The following is a 17,175-nucleotide window of genomic DNA, read 5'->3' on the forward strand; positions in this document are numbered from 1 at the left end:
ATTGTAATGTGGGTTCTCCCGGGTACGGCAATACCCTACATGTGGCTGTTATTAGCTGCCTGGGCACACGACAGGGCTCAGAAGGGAAGGACCACCATTTAGCCTACTGGAGCTTTTCTGGTGCTAAGTCATGTAGGCAGAACCCCTGAGGTACCAGTACAGTTGAAACCCCCGAGAAGTGACCCCATTTTAAAAACTACACCCCTTAAGACATTCATCTAGTGGTGTAGTGAGCATTTTGACCCCACAGTTATTGTGTAAAAGGTAATGCGCAGCAGATGGTGCAAAGTGAGATTTGCAATTTCCTATGCATATATGCCATTTCAGTGTCTGATATATTGTGCCCAGCATGTGCCACTGGAGACATACACCCCATAAATTGTAATGTGGGTTCTCCCGGGTACGGCAATACCCTACATGTGGCTGTTATTAGCTGCCTGGGCACACGACAGGGCTCAGAAGGGAAGGACCACCATTTAGCCTACTGGAGCTTTTCTGGTGCTAAGTCATGTAGGCAGAACCCCTGAGGTACCAGTACAGTTGAAACCCCCGAGAAGTGACCCCATTTTAAAAACTACACCCCTTAAGACATTCATCTAGTGGTGTAGTGAGCATTTTGACCCCACAGTTATTGTGTAAAAGGTAATGCGCAGCAGATGGTGCAAAGTGAGATTTGCAATTTCCTATGCATATATGCCATTTCAGTGTCTGATATATTGTGCCCAGCATGTGCCACTGGAGACATACACCCCATAAATTGTAATGTGGGTTCTCCCGGGTACGGCAATACCCTACATGTGGCTGTTATTAGCTGCCTGGGCACACGACAGGGCTCAGAAGGGAAGGACCACCATTTAGCCTACTGGAGCTTTTCTGGTGCTAAGTCATGTAGGCAGAACCCCTGAGGTACCAGTACAGTTGAAACCCCCGAGAAGTGACCCCATTTTAAAAACTACACCCCTTAAGACATTCATCTAGTGGTGTAGTGAGCATTTTGACCCCACAGTTATTGTGTAAAAGGTAATGCGCAGCAGATGGTGCAAAGTGAGATTTGCAATTTCCTATGCATATATGCCATTTCAGTGTCTGATATATTGTGCCCAGCATGTGCCACTGGAGACATACACCCCATAAATTGTAATGTGGGTTCTCCCGGGTACGGCAATACCCTACATGTGGCTGTTATTAGCTGCCTGGGCACACGACAGGGCTCAGAAGGGAAGGACCACCATTTAGCCTACTGGAGCTTTTCTGGTGCTAAGTCATGTAGGCAGAACCCCTGAGGTACCAGTACAGTTGAAACCCCCGAGAAGTGACCCCATTTTAAAAACTACACCCCTTAAGACATTCATCTAGTGGTGTAGTGAGCATTTTGACCCCACAGTTATTGTGTAAAAGGTAATGCGCAGCAGATGGTGCAAAGTGAGATTTGCAATTTCCTATGCATATATGCCATTTCAGTGTCTGATATATTGTGCCCAGCATGTGCCACTGGAGACATACACCCCATAAATTGTAATGTGGGTTCTCCCGGGTACGGCAATACCCTACATGTGGCTGTTATTAGCTGCCTGGGCACACGACAGGGCTCAGAAGGGAAGGACCACCATTTAGCCTACTGGAGCTTTTCTGGTGCTAAGTCATGTAGGCAGAACCCCTGAGGTACCAGTACAGTTGAAACCCCCGAGAAGTGACCCCATTTTAAAAACTACACCCCTTAAGACATTCATCTAGTGGTGTAGTGAGCATTTTGACCCCACAGTTATTGTGTAAAAGGTAATGCGCAGCAGATGGTGCAAAGTGAGATTTGCAATTTCCTATGCATATATGCCATTTCAGTGTCTGATATATTGTGCCCAGCATGTGCCACTGGAGACATACACCCCATAAATTGTAATGTGGGTTCTCCCGGGTACGGCAATACCCTACATGTGGCTGTTATTAGCTGCCTGGGCACACGACAGGGCTCAGAAGGGAAGGACCACCATTTAGCCTACTGGAGCTTTTCTGGTGCTAAGTCATGTAGGCAGAACCCCTGAGGTACCAGTACAGTTGAAACCCCCGAGAAGTGACCCCATTTTAAAAACTACACCCCTTAAGACATTCATCTAGTGGTGTAGTGAGCATTTTGACCCCACAGTTATTGTGTAAAAGGTAATGCGCAGCAGATGGTGCAAAGTGAGATTTGCAATTTCCTATGCATATATGCCATTTCAGTGTCTGATATATTGTGCCCAGCATGTGCCACTGGAGACATACACCCCATAAATTGTAATGTGGGTTCTCCCGGGTACGGCAATACCCTACATGTGGCTGTTATTAGCTGCCTGGGCACACGACAGGGCTCAGAAGGGAAGGACCACCATTTAGCCTACTGGAGCTTTTCTGGTGCTAAGTCATGTAGGCAGAACCCCTGAGGTACCAGTACAGTTGAAACCCCCGAGAAGTGACCCCATTTTAAAAACTACACCCCTTAAGACATTCATCTAGTGGTGTAGTGAGCATTTTGACCCCACAGTTATTGTGTAAAAGGTAATGCGCAGCAGATGGTGCAAAGTGAGATTTGCAATTTCCTATGCATATATGCCATTTCAGTGTCTGATATATTGTGCCCAGCATGTGCCACTGGAGACATACACCCCATAAATTGTAATGTGGGTTCTCCCGGGTACGGCAATACCCTACATGTGGCTGTTATTAGCTGCCTGGGCACACGACAGGGCTCAGAAGGGAAGGACCACCATTTAGCCTACTGGAGCTTTTCTGGTGCTAAGTCATGTAGGCAGAACCCCTGAGGTACCAGTACAGTTGAAACCCCCGAGAAGTGACCCCATTTTAAAAACTACACCCCTTAAGACATTCATCTAGTGGTGTAGTGAGCATTTTGACCCCACAGTTATTGTGTAAAAGGTAATGCGCAGCAGATGGTGCAAAGTGAGATTTGCAATTTCCTATGCATATATGCCATTTCAGTGTCTGATATATTGTGCCCAGCATGTGCCACTGGAGACATACACCCCATAAATTGTAATGTGGGTTCTCCCGGGTACGGCAATACCCTACATGTGGCTGTTATTAGCTGCCTGGGCACACGACAGGGCTCAGAAGGGAAGGACCACCATTTAGCCTACTGGAGCTTTTCTGGTGCTAAGTCATGTAGGCAGAACCCCTGAGGTACCAGTACAGTTGAAACCCCCGAGAAGTGACCCCATTTTAAAAACTACACCCCTTAAGACATTCATCTAGTGGTGTAGTGAGCATTTTGACCCCACAGTTATTGTGTAAAAGGTAATGCGCAGCAGATGGTGCAAAGTGAGATTTGCAATTTCCTATGCATATATGCCATTTCAGTGTCTGATATATTGTGCCCAGCATGTGCCACTGGAGACATACACCCCATAAATTGTAATGTGGGTTCTCCCGGGTACGGCAATACCCTACATGTGGCTGTTATTAGCTGCCTGGGCACACGACAGGGCTCAGAAGGGAAGGACCACCATTTAGCCTACTGGAGCTTTTCTGGTGCTAAGTCATGTAGGCAGAACCCCTGAGGTACCAGTACAGTTGAAACCCCCGAGAAGTGACCCCATTTTAAAAACTACACCCCTTAAGACATTCATCTAGTGGTGTAGTGAGCATTTTGACCCCACAGTTATTGTGTAAAAGGTAATGCGCAGCAGATGGTGCAAAGTGAGATTTGCAATTTCCTATGCATATATGCCATTTCAGTGTCTGATATATTGTGCCCAGCATGTGCCACTGGAGACATACACCCCATAAATTGTAATGTGGGTTCTCCCGGGTACGGCAATACCCTACATGTGGCTGTTATTAGCTGCCTGGGCACACGACAGGGCTCAGAAGGGAAGGACCACCATTTAGCCTACTGGAGCTTTTCTGGTGCTAAGTCATGTAGGCAGAACCCCTGAGGTACCAGTACAGTTGAAACCCCCGAGAAGTGACCCCATTTTAAAAACTACACCCCTTAAGACATTCATCTAGTGGTGTAGTGAGCATTTTGACCCCACAGTTATTGTGTAAAAGGTAATGCGCAGCAGATGGTGCAAAGTGAGATTTGCAATTTCCTATGCATATATGCCATTTCAGTGTCTGATATATTGTGCCCAGCATGTGCCACTGGAGACATACACCCCATAAATTGTAATGTGGGTTCTCCCGGGTACGGCAATACCCTACATGTGGCTGTTATTAGCTGCCTGGGCACACGACAGGGCTCAGAAGGGAAGGACCACCATTTAGCCTACTGGAGCTTTTCTGGTGCTAAGTCATGTAGGCAGAACCCCTGAGGTACCAGTACAGTTGAAACCCCCGAGAAGTGACCCCATTTTAAAAACTACACCCCTTAAGACATTCATCTAGTGGTGTAGTGAGCATTTTGACCCCACAGTTATTGTGTAAAAGGTAATGCGCAGCAGATGGTGCAAAGTGAGATTTGCAATTTCCTATGCATATATGCCATTTCAGTGTCTGATATATTGTGCCCAGCATGTGCCACTGGAGACATACACCCCATAAATTGTAATGTGGGTTCTCCCGGGTACGGCAATACCCTACATGTGGCTGTTATTAGCTGCCTGGGCACACGACAGGGCTCAGAAGGGAAGGACCACCATTTAGCCTACTGGAGCTTTTCTGGTGCTAAGTCATGTAGGCAGAACCCCTGAGGTACCAGTACAGTTGAAACCCCCGAGAAGTGACCCCATTTTAAAAACTACACCCCTTAAGACATTCATCTAGTGGTGTAGTGAGCATTTTGACCCCACAGTTATTGTGTAAAAGGTAATGCGCAGCAGATGGTGCAAAGTGAGATTTGCAATTTCCTATGCATATATGCCATTTCAGTGTCTGATATATTGTGCCCAGCATGTGCCACTGGAGACATACACCCCATAAATTGTAATGTGGGTTCTCCCGGGTACGGCAATACCCTACATGTGGCTGTTATTAGCTGCCTGGGCACACGACAGGGCTCAGAAGGGAAGGACCACCATTTAGCCTACTGGAGCTTTTCTGGTGCTAAGTCATGTAGGCAGAACCCCTGAGGTACCAGTACAGTTGAAACCCCCGAGAAGTGACCCCATTTTAAAAACTACACCCCTTAAGACATTCATCTAGAGTGTAGTGAGCATTTTGACCCAACAGTTATTGTGTAAAAGGTAATGCGCAGTAGATGGTGCAAAGTGAGATTTGCAATTTCCTATACATATATGCCATTTCAGTGTCCGATATATTGTGCCCAGCATGTGCCACCGGAGACATACACCCCATAAATTGTAATGTGGGTTCTCCCGGGTACGGCAATACCCTACATGTGGCTGTTATTTGCTGCTTGGGCACATGGCAGGGCTCAAAAGGGAAAGATGAGGGGGATAAGCTGTGCGGAGTGCATCAGGGTAAATTAAAAATCAAGGGATGTATGGTAAATTTTAAAACAATCTTTCATACAGAGCCCTGGTTTTTCGGGACACGTGTCGCATTGGTATGTTGTGTCCTTCCTTATCCCCCTCTTATAGCACACTTTGCACCTCTTTTGACTTTTTCCCTTCTTGCCAGTTTGGGGAACTTCTCCTGGAAAGTGTTGCCCTGGTACGATGCGTGTGGCCTCGCTTCCAGAAGTACTGGGTGCCCCTCCTTCCTGGTCGCCAAAAATTAGGTTCTTTATAACCACCTCTTGAAATTCCAGGAAAGTTCCCCTCTGGCCTGCACATCGACGTAGCACGTACGCATTGTACAATGCCATCTGTATGATGTGCACGGCCAGCTTCTTATACCACACCCTCGATTTCCGCGTAGCGCTGTAGGGCTTCAGGACTTGATCTGACAAGTCCACCCCTCCCATGTACCTATTGTAGTCCAGGATGCAATCTGGTTTGGGGGTCTCTGTACTGGTACCTCGTACAGGTACATGGGTACTGGTGTGGCCATGTATTGTTGTCAATACAAGGACATCTCTCTTGTCCTTGTACTTGACACACAATATGTTGCTACTAGAATGTGCCCTGCTCTCACCCCTTCTGAGTGTTTGCCCAAGCAGTGTTTTAGGGAGGCCTCTAAGATTTTTTCTAGCAGTGCCGCATGCCGCAGTCCTTCTGGAAGCGAGGCACTTGAAGAGCGGGACGCTGGTATAAAAATTATCCAGGTAGAGGTGGTAACCCTGGTCCAGCAGTGGGTGCACCAAATCCCACACAATTTTTGCGTTAATTCCCAGTAAGGGGGGGCATTCTGGGGGCTGAATACTGCTGTCCTTCCCTTCATATATCCTGAATTTATATGTATACCCTGATGCACTCTCGCACAGCTTATACAACTTCACGCCATACCTTGCCCTCTTACTTGGCAGGTATTGGCGGAATTGAAGCCTCCCTTTAAAATGTACCAGGGACTCATCAATGGAAATACACTTCTCGGGGGTGTATGCTTGGGCAAACCGGGCACTGAAATGGTCTAATAGGGGTCTCAGTTTATATAAACGGTCAAAACTGGGGTCATCTCGGGGTGGGCACTGCTCATTATCGGCATAATGTAGGAAGCGAAGTATTGCCTCATAACGCATCCTGGACATGGCCATACGGTACATCGGGGTGTGGTATAGGATGTCCGTGCTCCAGTAGGTCCTAATGGATGGCTTTTTTAGAAGCCCCATGTTCAAGAGCAGTCCCCAGAACTTGCCCAACTCTGCTGCGTTTACAGGAGTCCACCTCTGGGATTGGGCATAAAATGAGTTGGGGTTCTTGGTGATATACTGTTGGGCATATAAATTAGTCTGGGTGACCATTAGCTCTATAAAGTTATCAGTGAAGAAGAACTTGAAAAAGTCCATCTCACTGAACCCTGCCGTGTTAAATTTGATGCCTGGGCTGCCCGTGTACTCAGGGATTTGGGGTTCATAATGGTCTGGTGTGGGTGTCCAAATGGGGTCACTTCGCTCAGGGGTATCACTTGTTGTGGGGTCACTTCTCTCAGGGATTTCTACTATGGTGGTGGTCCTGGGGCGTCTCCTAGGGGGTCCCTCCTCTTCATCGCTGGATGAGGAGGTAGACAAATAAAATACTGTATCGCCATCCGACGAGTCTGTGTCGGAGGCCAGAAATGCATACGCCTCTTCAGCAGTAAATGTCCGTTGGGACATGCTTGTTGTGCGAAGACAAAATTTATATACTGCAAAAAAATAAATCCCTAACTGGGAGCAATAGGATAGCACAACTAGCACAAATGTGTGTTTTGTTTTTAGAGAGCAAGTGGACTTCCCTGACACTAAAGCTAACTAGGGCGAGGGTTCCTAACACTAAACCTAACTAAATTTTATGTGGACTTCCCTAACGCTAAACCTAACTACGGCGACGATTCCCTGACACTAAACCTATCTAGATTATTTCAAGCTTCCCTGACACTAAACCTAACTACGGTGACGGGTGCCTGACACTAAACCTATCTAATTATTCCGAGCTTCCCTGACGCTAAACCTAACTACGGTGATGGATCCCTAACGCTAAGCCTATCTACGGTGACCGATTCCTGACGCTAAATTCCCTGACACTATACCTAACTACGCTTTTTGACGGTTCCCTGACACTAACTAACCCTAATACTAAACTAACCAGTTAAATTTTCAAAATTGGCTAAACTAACTATTTTTTTTTGTTTCTTTTTTTTCTTTTTATATTTTTTTTTTTGTTTTATGTTTTATATAGAAAAAAATGAAAAAAAAATCCCCAGGGACCAAGAAATGTGGTCCTGAAGACTGAAAAGTGGTCAGTGATAGGAGATCACTGACCAAAAAACGTGGGTAGAACTCAAAGAGGAAGGGAACAGGAGTGGGTAGTGGATGGGGTGGTGGGAAGCAAAAAAAACGTTGTTTTAGAAACTTTTTTTCACTTTTTTTCACTTCTTTTCTCTCTGACTCTCTGCTCACAACCGATCTCAACGCCTCGCTAACTCCAACAGGGCGTTCAGGGCGGTTGCAGCAGGATGTGAGGTCAGAGAGAGGAAGTGACGAGAATGATCGCTGCTATTGGCTAGTTACTCACTGACTAGCCAATAGCGGCGATCGGCGAGGCGGGACCATAGTAAATGGTCCCGGCCCATTATGCTGTGATAGCATGCTGTCAGAAACAGCAGCTATCACAGCTCAGGAACGCCGGGCTCGAGCACTGCTGTGCTGAATGAGACCGATCGCTGCTATTGGCTAGTTACTCACTGACTAGCCAATAGCGGCGATCGGCGAGGCGGGACCATAGTAAATGGTCCCGGCCCATTATGCTGTGATAGCATGCTGTCAGAAACAGCAGCTATCACAGCTCAGGAACGCCGGGCTCGAGCACTGCTGTGCTGAATGAGACCGATCGCTGCTATTGGCTAGTTACTCACTGACTAGCCAATAGCGGCGATCGGCGAGGCGGGACCATAGTAAATGGTCCCGTCCCATTATGCCGTGATAGCCTGCTGTCAGAAACAGCAGCTATCACAGCGCATGAACGCGCCGGGCGCGCGCACCGCTGTTCTAACTGCAAGACGTACTATTACGGCATGGAGCGCGAACGATAGAGCTGCCATGACGTAATAGTACGTCAAGGAGCGGGAAGGGGCTAATACTAAACTAACCAGTTAAATTTTCAAAATTGGCTAAACTAACTATTTTTTTTTGTTTCTTTTTTTTCTTTTTATATTTTTTTTTTTGTTTTATGTTTTATATAGAAAAAAATGAAAAAAAAATCCCCAGGGACCAAGAAATGTGGTCCTGAAGACTGAAAAGTGGTCAGTGATAGGAGATCACTGACCAAAAAACGTGGGTAGAACTCAAAGAGGAAGGGAACAGGAGTGGGTAGTGGATGGGGTGGTGGGAAGCAAAAAAAACGTTGTTTTAGAAACTTTTTTTCACTTTTTTTCACTTCTTTTCTCTCTGACTCTCTGCTCACAACCGATCTCAACGCCTCGCTAACTCCAACAGGGCGTTCAGGGCGGTTGCAGCAGGATGTGAGGTCAGAGAGAGGAAGTGACGAGAATGATCGCTGCTATTGGCTAGTTACTCACTGACTAGCCAATAGCGGCGATCGGCGAGGCGGGACCATAGTAAATGGTCCCGGCCCATTATGCTGTGATAGCATGCTGTCAGAAACAGCAGCTATCACAGCTCAGGAACGCCGGGCTCGAGCACTGCTGTGCTGAATGAGACCGATCGCTGCTATTGGCTAGTTACTCACTGACTAGCCAATAGCGGCGATCGGCGAGGCGGGACCATAGTAAATGGTCCCGGCCCATTATGCTGTGATAGCATGCTGTCAGAAACAGCAGCTATCACAGCTCAGGAACGCCGGGCTCGAGCACTGCTGTGCTGAATGAGACCGATCGCTGCTATTGGCTAGTTACTCACTGACTAGCCAATAGCGGCGATCGGCGAGGCGGGACCATAGTAAATGGTCCCGTCCCATTATGCCGTGATAGCCTGCTGTCAGAAACAGCAGCTATCACAGCGCATGAACGCGCCGGGCGCGCGCACCGCTGTTCTAACTGCAAGACGTACTATTACGGCATGGAGCGCGAACGATAGAGCTGCCATGACGTAATAGTACGTCAAGGAGCGGGAAGGGGTTAACCCAACTGCAAGGTCATGGTAAAAATGTGTCATACAAAAACGTTGCTTTGATGTAATGAGTGACCCCAACCCCATTTTTTTAAAGCTCCTACACTACATTAAAGTGTAGCTAAATGTTCAACAAACTTCTGACATGTCATAGTGACATGTCAGAAGTTTGTATTGGTGGGGGTCCGAGCACTGAGACCCCCACCAATCACTAGAAGAAGCAGCTGAAGCGTTCGTGTGAGCTCTCAGCCGCTTCTTGTCTGTTTGGCTTTTTCCGGATATAAATGTATCAGTGTATGGACTCAATAGAAAGTCTATGAGCCCGTACTCCGATACATCGGCTTTCCGGAAAAAGCCGAACAGAAACGAAGCAGCTGACCGCTCCCATGAACGCTTCAGCTGCTTCTTCTAGCGATTGGTGGGGGTCTCAGTGCTCGGACCCCCACCAATACAAACTTCTGACATGTCACTATGACATGTCAGAAGTTTGTCGAACGTTTAGCTTCACTTTAACCATTACTTTCTAGAAAGTGAGGACAGAATACAAAAGTCCTAGGCTTCACCTATAATAGATCATCATGCAATCCCTATTGTTCCTTTTTTTCTAATCCTTCAGAAAATCACTTTTCGACATATTGTTTCTGTGACAAAATTGCCAGCAGCCCTCTATAGTCAAGTTTTGCAATGTTGTCAATGACTCAGTGAAGGACTAATGAAAGATTTCCATGTAAGCCAAGACTATAAAACAAGACTGGTTTTCTCCAAGATGTATGGACAGGGATGATTACCTTCTGAAGGATCACGGAATGAAAATCTCCTCGATATTGTCACTATGGTGAGGAATAATGGAAGTATCTCTAGTGCGCGGACATATCTTGCTTGTAAACACTTGAGTCAGTCATTATGTTTTTAGAATATGTTTTCAGGAAATAGCACTATGATGGCAAATATCAACTTTATGAAGTTCATTTCAACAACACCCAAGCATCAAGCGGTCATGCTACAGAATTCCTCAGAAGATGCTAATATTCTTAAGCTTGGTTCGTCATGATCAGTTCTCAAGATCTACATGTGAGCTATTCATTTCTGTCTATCCGTTATAAGAATTTGGGTGTTTGTGTAACAAGCCCACACCTGCCTTCATCCACCTATTCCGCTATCTGACCGTACAGGCTCCCAGCATCATCAAACCTCCTAATATATGACGTTAGTAAGAAATGCAAACTAGTTACACAAGGTCATCGCATTGCTGTCAGGATTTCAGAGCAATGTCAGTCCTTGTTACTCAATGTTCAGATACACAGAATCACGTTAAAGGGATTTAATAGAAAACAAGACATTCAATTATCTCTAGGAAGGCTCTGCATTGCAGGACTAATACAAGACTGATATATAATCTCAGCTACCACTCCTTCTGATCACCTTGCAAAGATAAACAAGTCTGAACAGGATCTGCAGCAAAGACGAGCACAGCTTTCACCAGAAGCCGAGATTCAATTTGAGATTTAGATTTGTAATATTCAGAATACTTCCGGCAACCAGCAGCATGATTCAGGCAGTACAGATCACGACAGGATTGTTCACCAGTCACATCGATACTGTATGGTCCTTATACAGTCACCAATAAAGAGGATCTGTCACTAGTTTATTAATGCTCTATCTCCTAACTAATCTAATAGGCGCTATGATGCTGATAACTACAGTGTAGATTTTTTTTTTATTACTTGCAAAGTTATGAGCATTTTTCTAAATATTCTGATTTGGTTATACTTGCCAAATAGGAGGTGACTCTTTCTTTTCACTGTGGGCGGTGTAATGTTTTCTGTATGACGCTGTCCAATCAGCATACAGCTTCTCTCCCTTCGCTGCCCAGGAACACATCATATGATCATATGGTACACGGCTTCCATTCCCGACGGTGTTTTCAACTAGTGATAACTCTGGTTGTTTCACAGCGAGAACTGTGATCCTGGTGCCATGTGAAAGATTAGAATCTCATCTTTCATATGCCACCGCTGTTCTAGGTGGTCCACAGCCGGAGATATGGCTATTTGAAGTGATCCCCCTTCCCTCCAGCCTCAGTCTCTCACACTGTGTGAAGCAGCTTCATGCTGATAGGACAGCGTCAGAGGCTGTGAGGAAGCTCCGCCTCAGGAGAATCGCTGCTGTTGACGCCCATTTGTCTGGTATGGCTTCACTTGCATATTTAGAAAAAGGCTTATAACTTTTAAAATAAAAATTTTGGGACACAATTTTCACTAGCATTATCAGTGTGGCAGCGACTATTAGATTAGCTAGGACATAGGGCATTACTAAACTAGTGACAGATCCTCTTTAAACAATATGCAATACTATTGCCTTTTGTAATACTGTTACCATACATTGCAGAATCCTCTACATCCCATCACTAAACTACTACTACCTTACGGGGAGTGATGTAAGGAGTTGGTAACTTTATACATCTGGCACAAAAATGTCAGGAGATTGGAGAAGGTAACAGCGCTTCCCCTCCATAGGAGAACATATTACAAATGTCTTGTTTGTTCTTACTGATCATCTGAATGCATAAAAACTATATAGCAACAATAAAGTTTTATTATACATAAAATTATTTTTATATCACATTAGACATACAATCTGTATATTCGTCAAAAATCAGTCAGCCAGGGTCATCCGATTATACCAACACATGACAACCCAAAGTGTTGGCCAAAAATCTGCCAGTCAAAAGTCCAATGACTTACTGACCAGCCCATTTTAGGCCCTAATCACCAAGCTATATATTTTTTTTTTCTCCATGGTCGCATTCAAAGAGCTAAAACCTTTTTTATTTTTCAGACGCCTTAGCTGTATAAGGACTTTTTTTTTTGCGGGATTAGTTGTACTTCTTAATGGCACCATTTTGGGTTACATATCATATTTTGAATGACTTAACTTTTTTTTGGGGGGGGAATAGAAAATAAGCCTGAAATTACACCATTGTTCTATGCGTTTGTGCGGTGTAAATAACACATTACCTTTATTCTATGGGTCGGTACGATTACGACGAGACCACATATGTAGAGGTTTTTTATGTTTTACAAAGTTTGCACAATAAAAACACTTCTGAACTAAAACGGTTTGTTTTTGCATAGTTGCTTTCCAAAAGCCGCAATTTTTTTATTTTCCCATCAATGTAGTGATATGATGGCTTGTTTTTTGCGGGACAAGACGTTGCTTTGATTGATATGGTTTTGGGGTACATGGGACTTATTGATTAACTTTTTGGAGGGCAATGGAAAAAAATAGCAATTTCACCATTATTTTTTTTACGGTGTTCATCTTGCGGTTTAAATTACATATTATCTTTATTGTTTGGGTCATTACGGTCGCAGTGATACCATATATGTGTACTTTTATTTATTTTTCACACTTTTATGGGGAAAAAATTTATTTTTTTACTGTCATTTTTATTTCCCATTACTTACTTATTTTTTTAGTCCCACTAGGGGACTTTACTATGCGATCTTTAGATCGCTGCTATATTTCTTTGGTATACTTAGTATACCAAAGCATTATTGCCTGTCAGTGTAAATCGGACAGGCAATCTATTAGGATGTGTATCTGGCATGTCCTAATAGGCTATGCCCGGGGCAGACCTGGGGGCTTTTATCAGGGTCACGGCTGCCATGGCACCCCATCGGAGGCCCGCGATTACATTTGCGGGCCGCCGATGGGTGAGAGAGCTCCCTCCCTCCCTAAACAAGTTAAATGCCGCAGTCGCTATTGACCGCAGCATTTAACAGCCGCTATCGCAGTAAACATCGATCACGCCCGTTGGAGCAGGAGCCAGGCTGTCATCAGACAGCCGAGCTCCGGCTCGAGCCTGCATGGGACACCCGTACGGGACTTAGACTGGGCCGCCGTAAAAAGGCGACAGCCTTGCCTAAGGCCCCTTAGTGACCGCCATGAAAAGACGTATTGGTGGTCACTAAGGGGTTAAATCCCCTTCAGCCTGAGCCTACGTTACTGTCCAGACATTTGGGACTGTAGATGTATATAAAACTAGTCCATTGCATACCAAGCTTTATTACTACAATAGGTGCAGATAACTTATTATATATTGGTATCTAAAGCTCTGTTCATACTCGTGTCATGGCTTCCGTTTATGTCATGGTTATGTAGTCTGTTTTCAAACAGATATTAGGTATAGGTTACAGTCAGGGTTCCAGAATTTTGAACAGTAAGAATAGTGATAAAGAATATGTTACTGCTGCCTTCAAAAATACCAATAAGACTGACAAAAACTCAGACGGACCTCATTAATACTAATCTGAACAGAGCCTAACATTTTCATCTCATATTCATAGAAATAGTAGAACATGAATATATAAGTAAATCTAAAAAACACACTGTAAAAAAATACTTTACCTTAAAGCATGGATACAATATATACAACGAGGCATATTCTTCCTATCATAGATGTCTGTGGTCTCAGGGTAAAAGATCTGCAATAATGTTGTGGAGAGAATAATTTAAAAAAAAGAAACACATGCAAGAGACACTTTTAAGGGCATGACCAGACGTGGCGGAATTGCTCTGGAATTCCGCTGCGGACAGTCCGCAGCGTACACGTTTCTCCATTGACTTCCACAGCTTTTTAGTAGGGTTCGTTTACACGTTGCGGACAATTCCGCTGCGGAGCATAGGCTGCGGTGCAGAATTTGGTGTCCGCAGCATACACTGGTTGTTGCGGACGTGTAGCGGACTTGTTGCGGACTCATTGCGGAATTTCTCCATTGACTTCAATGGAGAGTCAAAATTACGCAATGAAGTCCGCAGATGTTATGTGTGCTGCGGAGCGTATTGGTTTTACTACCATGACATTTCTTAATTCTGGCTGGACCTATGTATTTCTAGGTCTACAGCCAGACTGAGGAAGTCAATGGGGCTCCTGTAATTACGGGTGACTACATGTGTGCACCCGTAATTACGGGAGCGTTGCTAGGCGACGTCAGTAAATGGTCACTGTCCAGGGTGCTGAAAGAGTTAAGCGATCGGCAGTAACTGTTTCAGCACCCTGGACAGTGACTTCCAATCACAATATACATCAACCTGTAAAAAAAAAAATAGAAGTTCATACTTACTGAGAACTCCCTGCTTCTTCCTCCAGTCCGGCCTCCCGGGATGACGTTTCAGTCTAAGTGACGGCTGCAGCCAATCACAGGCTGCAGCGGTCACATGGACTGCCGCGTCATCCAGGGAGGTCGGGCTGGATGGCGAAAGAGGGACGCGTCACCAAGACAACGCCCGGTAAGTATGAAATTCTTTTACTTTTACTAGGGAAAGGGCTGTCCCTTCTCTCTATCCTGCACTGATAGAGATAAGGGAAGCCCTCTTCCCCTTAATACGCAACGGCTAGTCCGCATCAATTTAATGCCCATTTTAGGCAAAGCCGCAGATGCGGACAGTGGTGGAAGAACTCTGGGCCACGTCTGGGCATGCCCTAAGGCATCTGTATAAAGCATATTGGATATTGGATAAACCTACCTTTGGGAGGCCAATCTCGGTCATTGCATTTAGCCACTGAATCACATTGTCCGTGTGTCTGAAGTGAAGACCGGTGGCCTAAAAGAGAAGAAAACAAATAAAGGACTTTGCTATAATGTGATCTGTTGCATGTGTCTGCATAGTGTGTCATATTAAACAATAACTAGCAAGATAGTTAAAAGGGGCATCTATTGTGGCAATATTGTTTTGTAATATTATATCAATAACTGCTTACATGGTATCTGGTCTGCTCCCGATCATAGATTTTCTTCAGAGATACAACTTTTGGACTGAAAAAGTTTCCAAGTTTCGCCAGATAAACTCCATTTCTGAGTCCTTCCTCAAGTTCTGTAGTAGGGGGCAGTTCTTCCATTAAGCAGGCCTCCATCCATCTGTAATAAATGTCCACAACTGATGAGACTCCACAATTCATGAGAAAAAGCATCACTTAGAAGAATATTTTAATAAGTAAATGCACAGGGTATTCTCTAGGATCTACACAGAGTATATCATATGAATTCAAAGAATACTTAAAGCGACTCACAGTAAGAATTTCACTATACCTGCAGAATGTTTAGGTAACATGCCTGGTTTCCTCCCTTTTCAATGTTACTGCCTATTCCCAGTCCCCTCTTCTTGTAAGTAAAATGGCCATCAGCTTCTTAGACTACCCTATGCCCAGTGTGCTTTAGGTAGTCTGAGACCCACACCCCAGCCTTCAGAGCTGGTCCATCGGTAAGCAGGGAGTGTATCACAGACTACCGAAGCACGCTGTGCATAAGGTAATCGGAGAAGTTGACTGCCATTTTACATACAAAAGGAGACAGGGAATGAGACAGACCGCAGTAGCAACAATAATAGAGTGCACTGGGTATGTGAACTATAAATTCTGCATGTATAGTGACATCTTTACCGTGATCAGGAGGGTCGCTTTAAAGAGGCTCTGTCACCAGTTTATCAATTCCCTCTCTCATAACTAATTTAATAGGCGCTATTTTGCTGATAACTACAGTGGGATTTTTTTTTCCAAAAACGTTTATTATTTGCAAAGTTATGAGCATTTTTCTAAATATGGTAATGTGGCTCTAATAGACAAATAGGAGGGGACTCTTTCTTTTCACTGTGGGCGGTGTAATGTTTTCTGTATGACGCTGTCCAATCAGCATACAGCTTCTCCCCCTTCCCTGCCTAGCAACACAGTGTGATCATATAGTACACGGCTTCCATTCCCGACTGTGTATTCAACTGGCGATATCTACGGTTGTGCCACAGCGAGAACTGCGATCCTGGTGTCATATGAAAGATTAGAATCTCTTCTTTCATATGACATCAGAATTGAGAGCCTGACTTCCTGTCCACACATGAGACGCTGTGGCAGCTGGAGAGTCCTATTGCTGGTCACATGACACTGTGGCAGCTGGAGAGTCCTATTGCTGGTCACATGACACTGTGGCAGCTGGAGAGTCCTATTGCTGGTCACATGACACTGTGGCAGCTGGAGAGTCCTATTGCTGGTCACATGACACTGTGGCAGCTGGAGAGTCCTATTGCTGGTCACATGACACTGTGGCAGCTGGAGAGTCCTATTGCTGGTCACATGACGCTGTGGCAGCTGGAGAGTCCTATTGCTGGTCACATGATGCTGTGGCAGCTGGAGAGTCCTATTGCTGGTCACATGACACTGTCGCAGCTGGAGAGTCCTATTGCTGGTCACATGACGCTGTGGCAGCTAGAGAGTCCTATTGCTGGTCACATGACACAGCTGAGGGCCAGAAGAGAGTGGATAACACACAAATACAGCCACCGGTAAGAAGATTACCTTCACCAAAATTTATATAATGTGCCTTTCCAACGGGGCAAAGAATAAAAAATGTTGTGGGAGTGCGTATTTAACAGAATCAGTCCACTCTATATGGCGCCTGCATGCTATTAATTGTAGGCTGATTCTTTGTCTTAAAGAGGCTCTGTCACCAGATTTTGCAACCCCTATCTGCTATTGCAGCAGATCGGCGCTGCAATGTAGATTACAGTAACGTTTTTATTTT

At 45.0% G+C, this 17,175-nt stretch overlaps 1 protein-coding gene across 1 annotated transcript in view; it reads right to left on the reverse strand.

The window, feature by feature from the left end:
• Positions 1-17,175, reverse strand: part of IQGAP1 (IQ motif containing GTPase activating protein 1) — a 178,621-nt gene that overhangs the window by 77,902 nt on the left and 83,544 nt on the right. The window contains exons 3-5 of the mRNA XM_075858086.1: positions 15,366-15,522; positions 15,131-15,208; positions 14,012-14,088 (exon numbers count right to left, since the gene is read on the reverse strand). Coding sequence (XP_075714201.1) covers positions 14,012-14,088; positions 15,131-15,208; positions 15,366-15,522 — 312 coding nt within the window. The remainder of the gene's footprint in view (positions 1-14,011; positions 14,089-15,130; positions 15,209-15,365; positions 15,523-17,175) is intronic.

The sequence above is a fragment of the Rhinoderma darwinii genome, chromosome 3 (assembly GCF_050947455.1).
Source record: "Rhinoderma darwinii isolate aRhiDar2 chromosome 3, aRhiDar2.hap1, whole genome shotgun sequence".
In the NCBI taxonomy this organism is placed as follows: domain Eukaryota; kingdom Metazoa; phylum Chordata; class Amphibia; order Anura; family Rhinodermatidae; genus Rhinoderma; species Rhinoderma darwinii.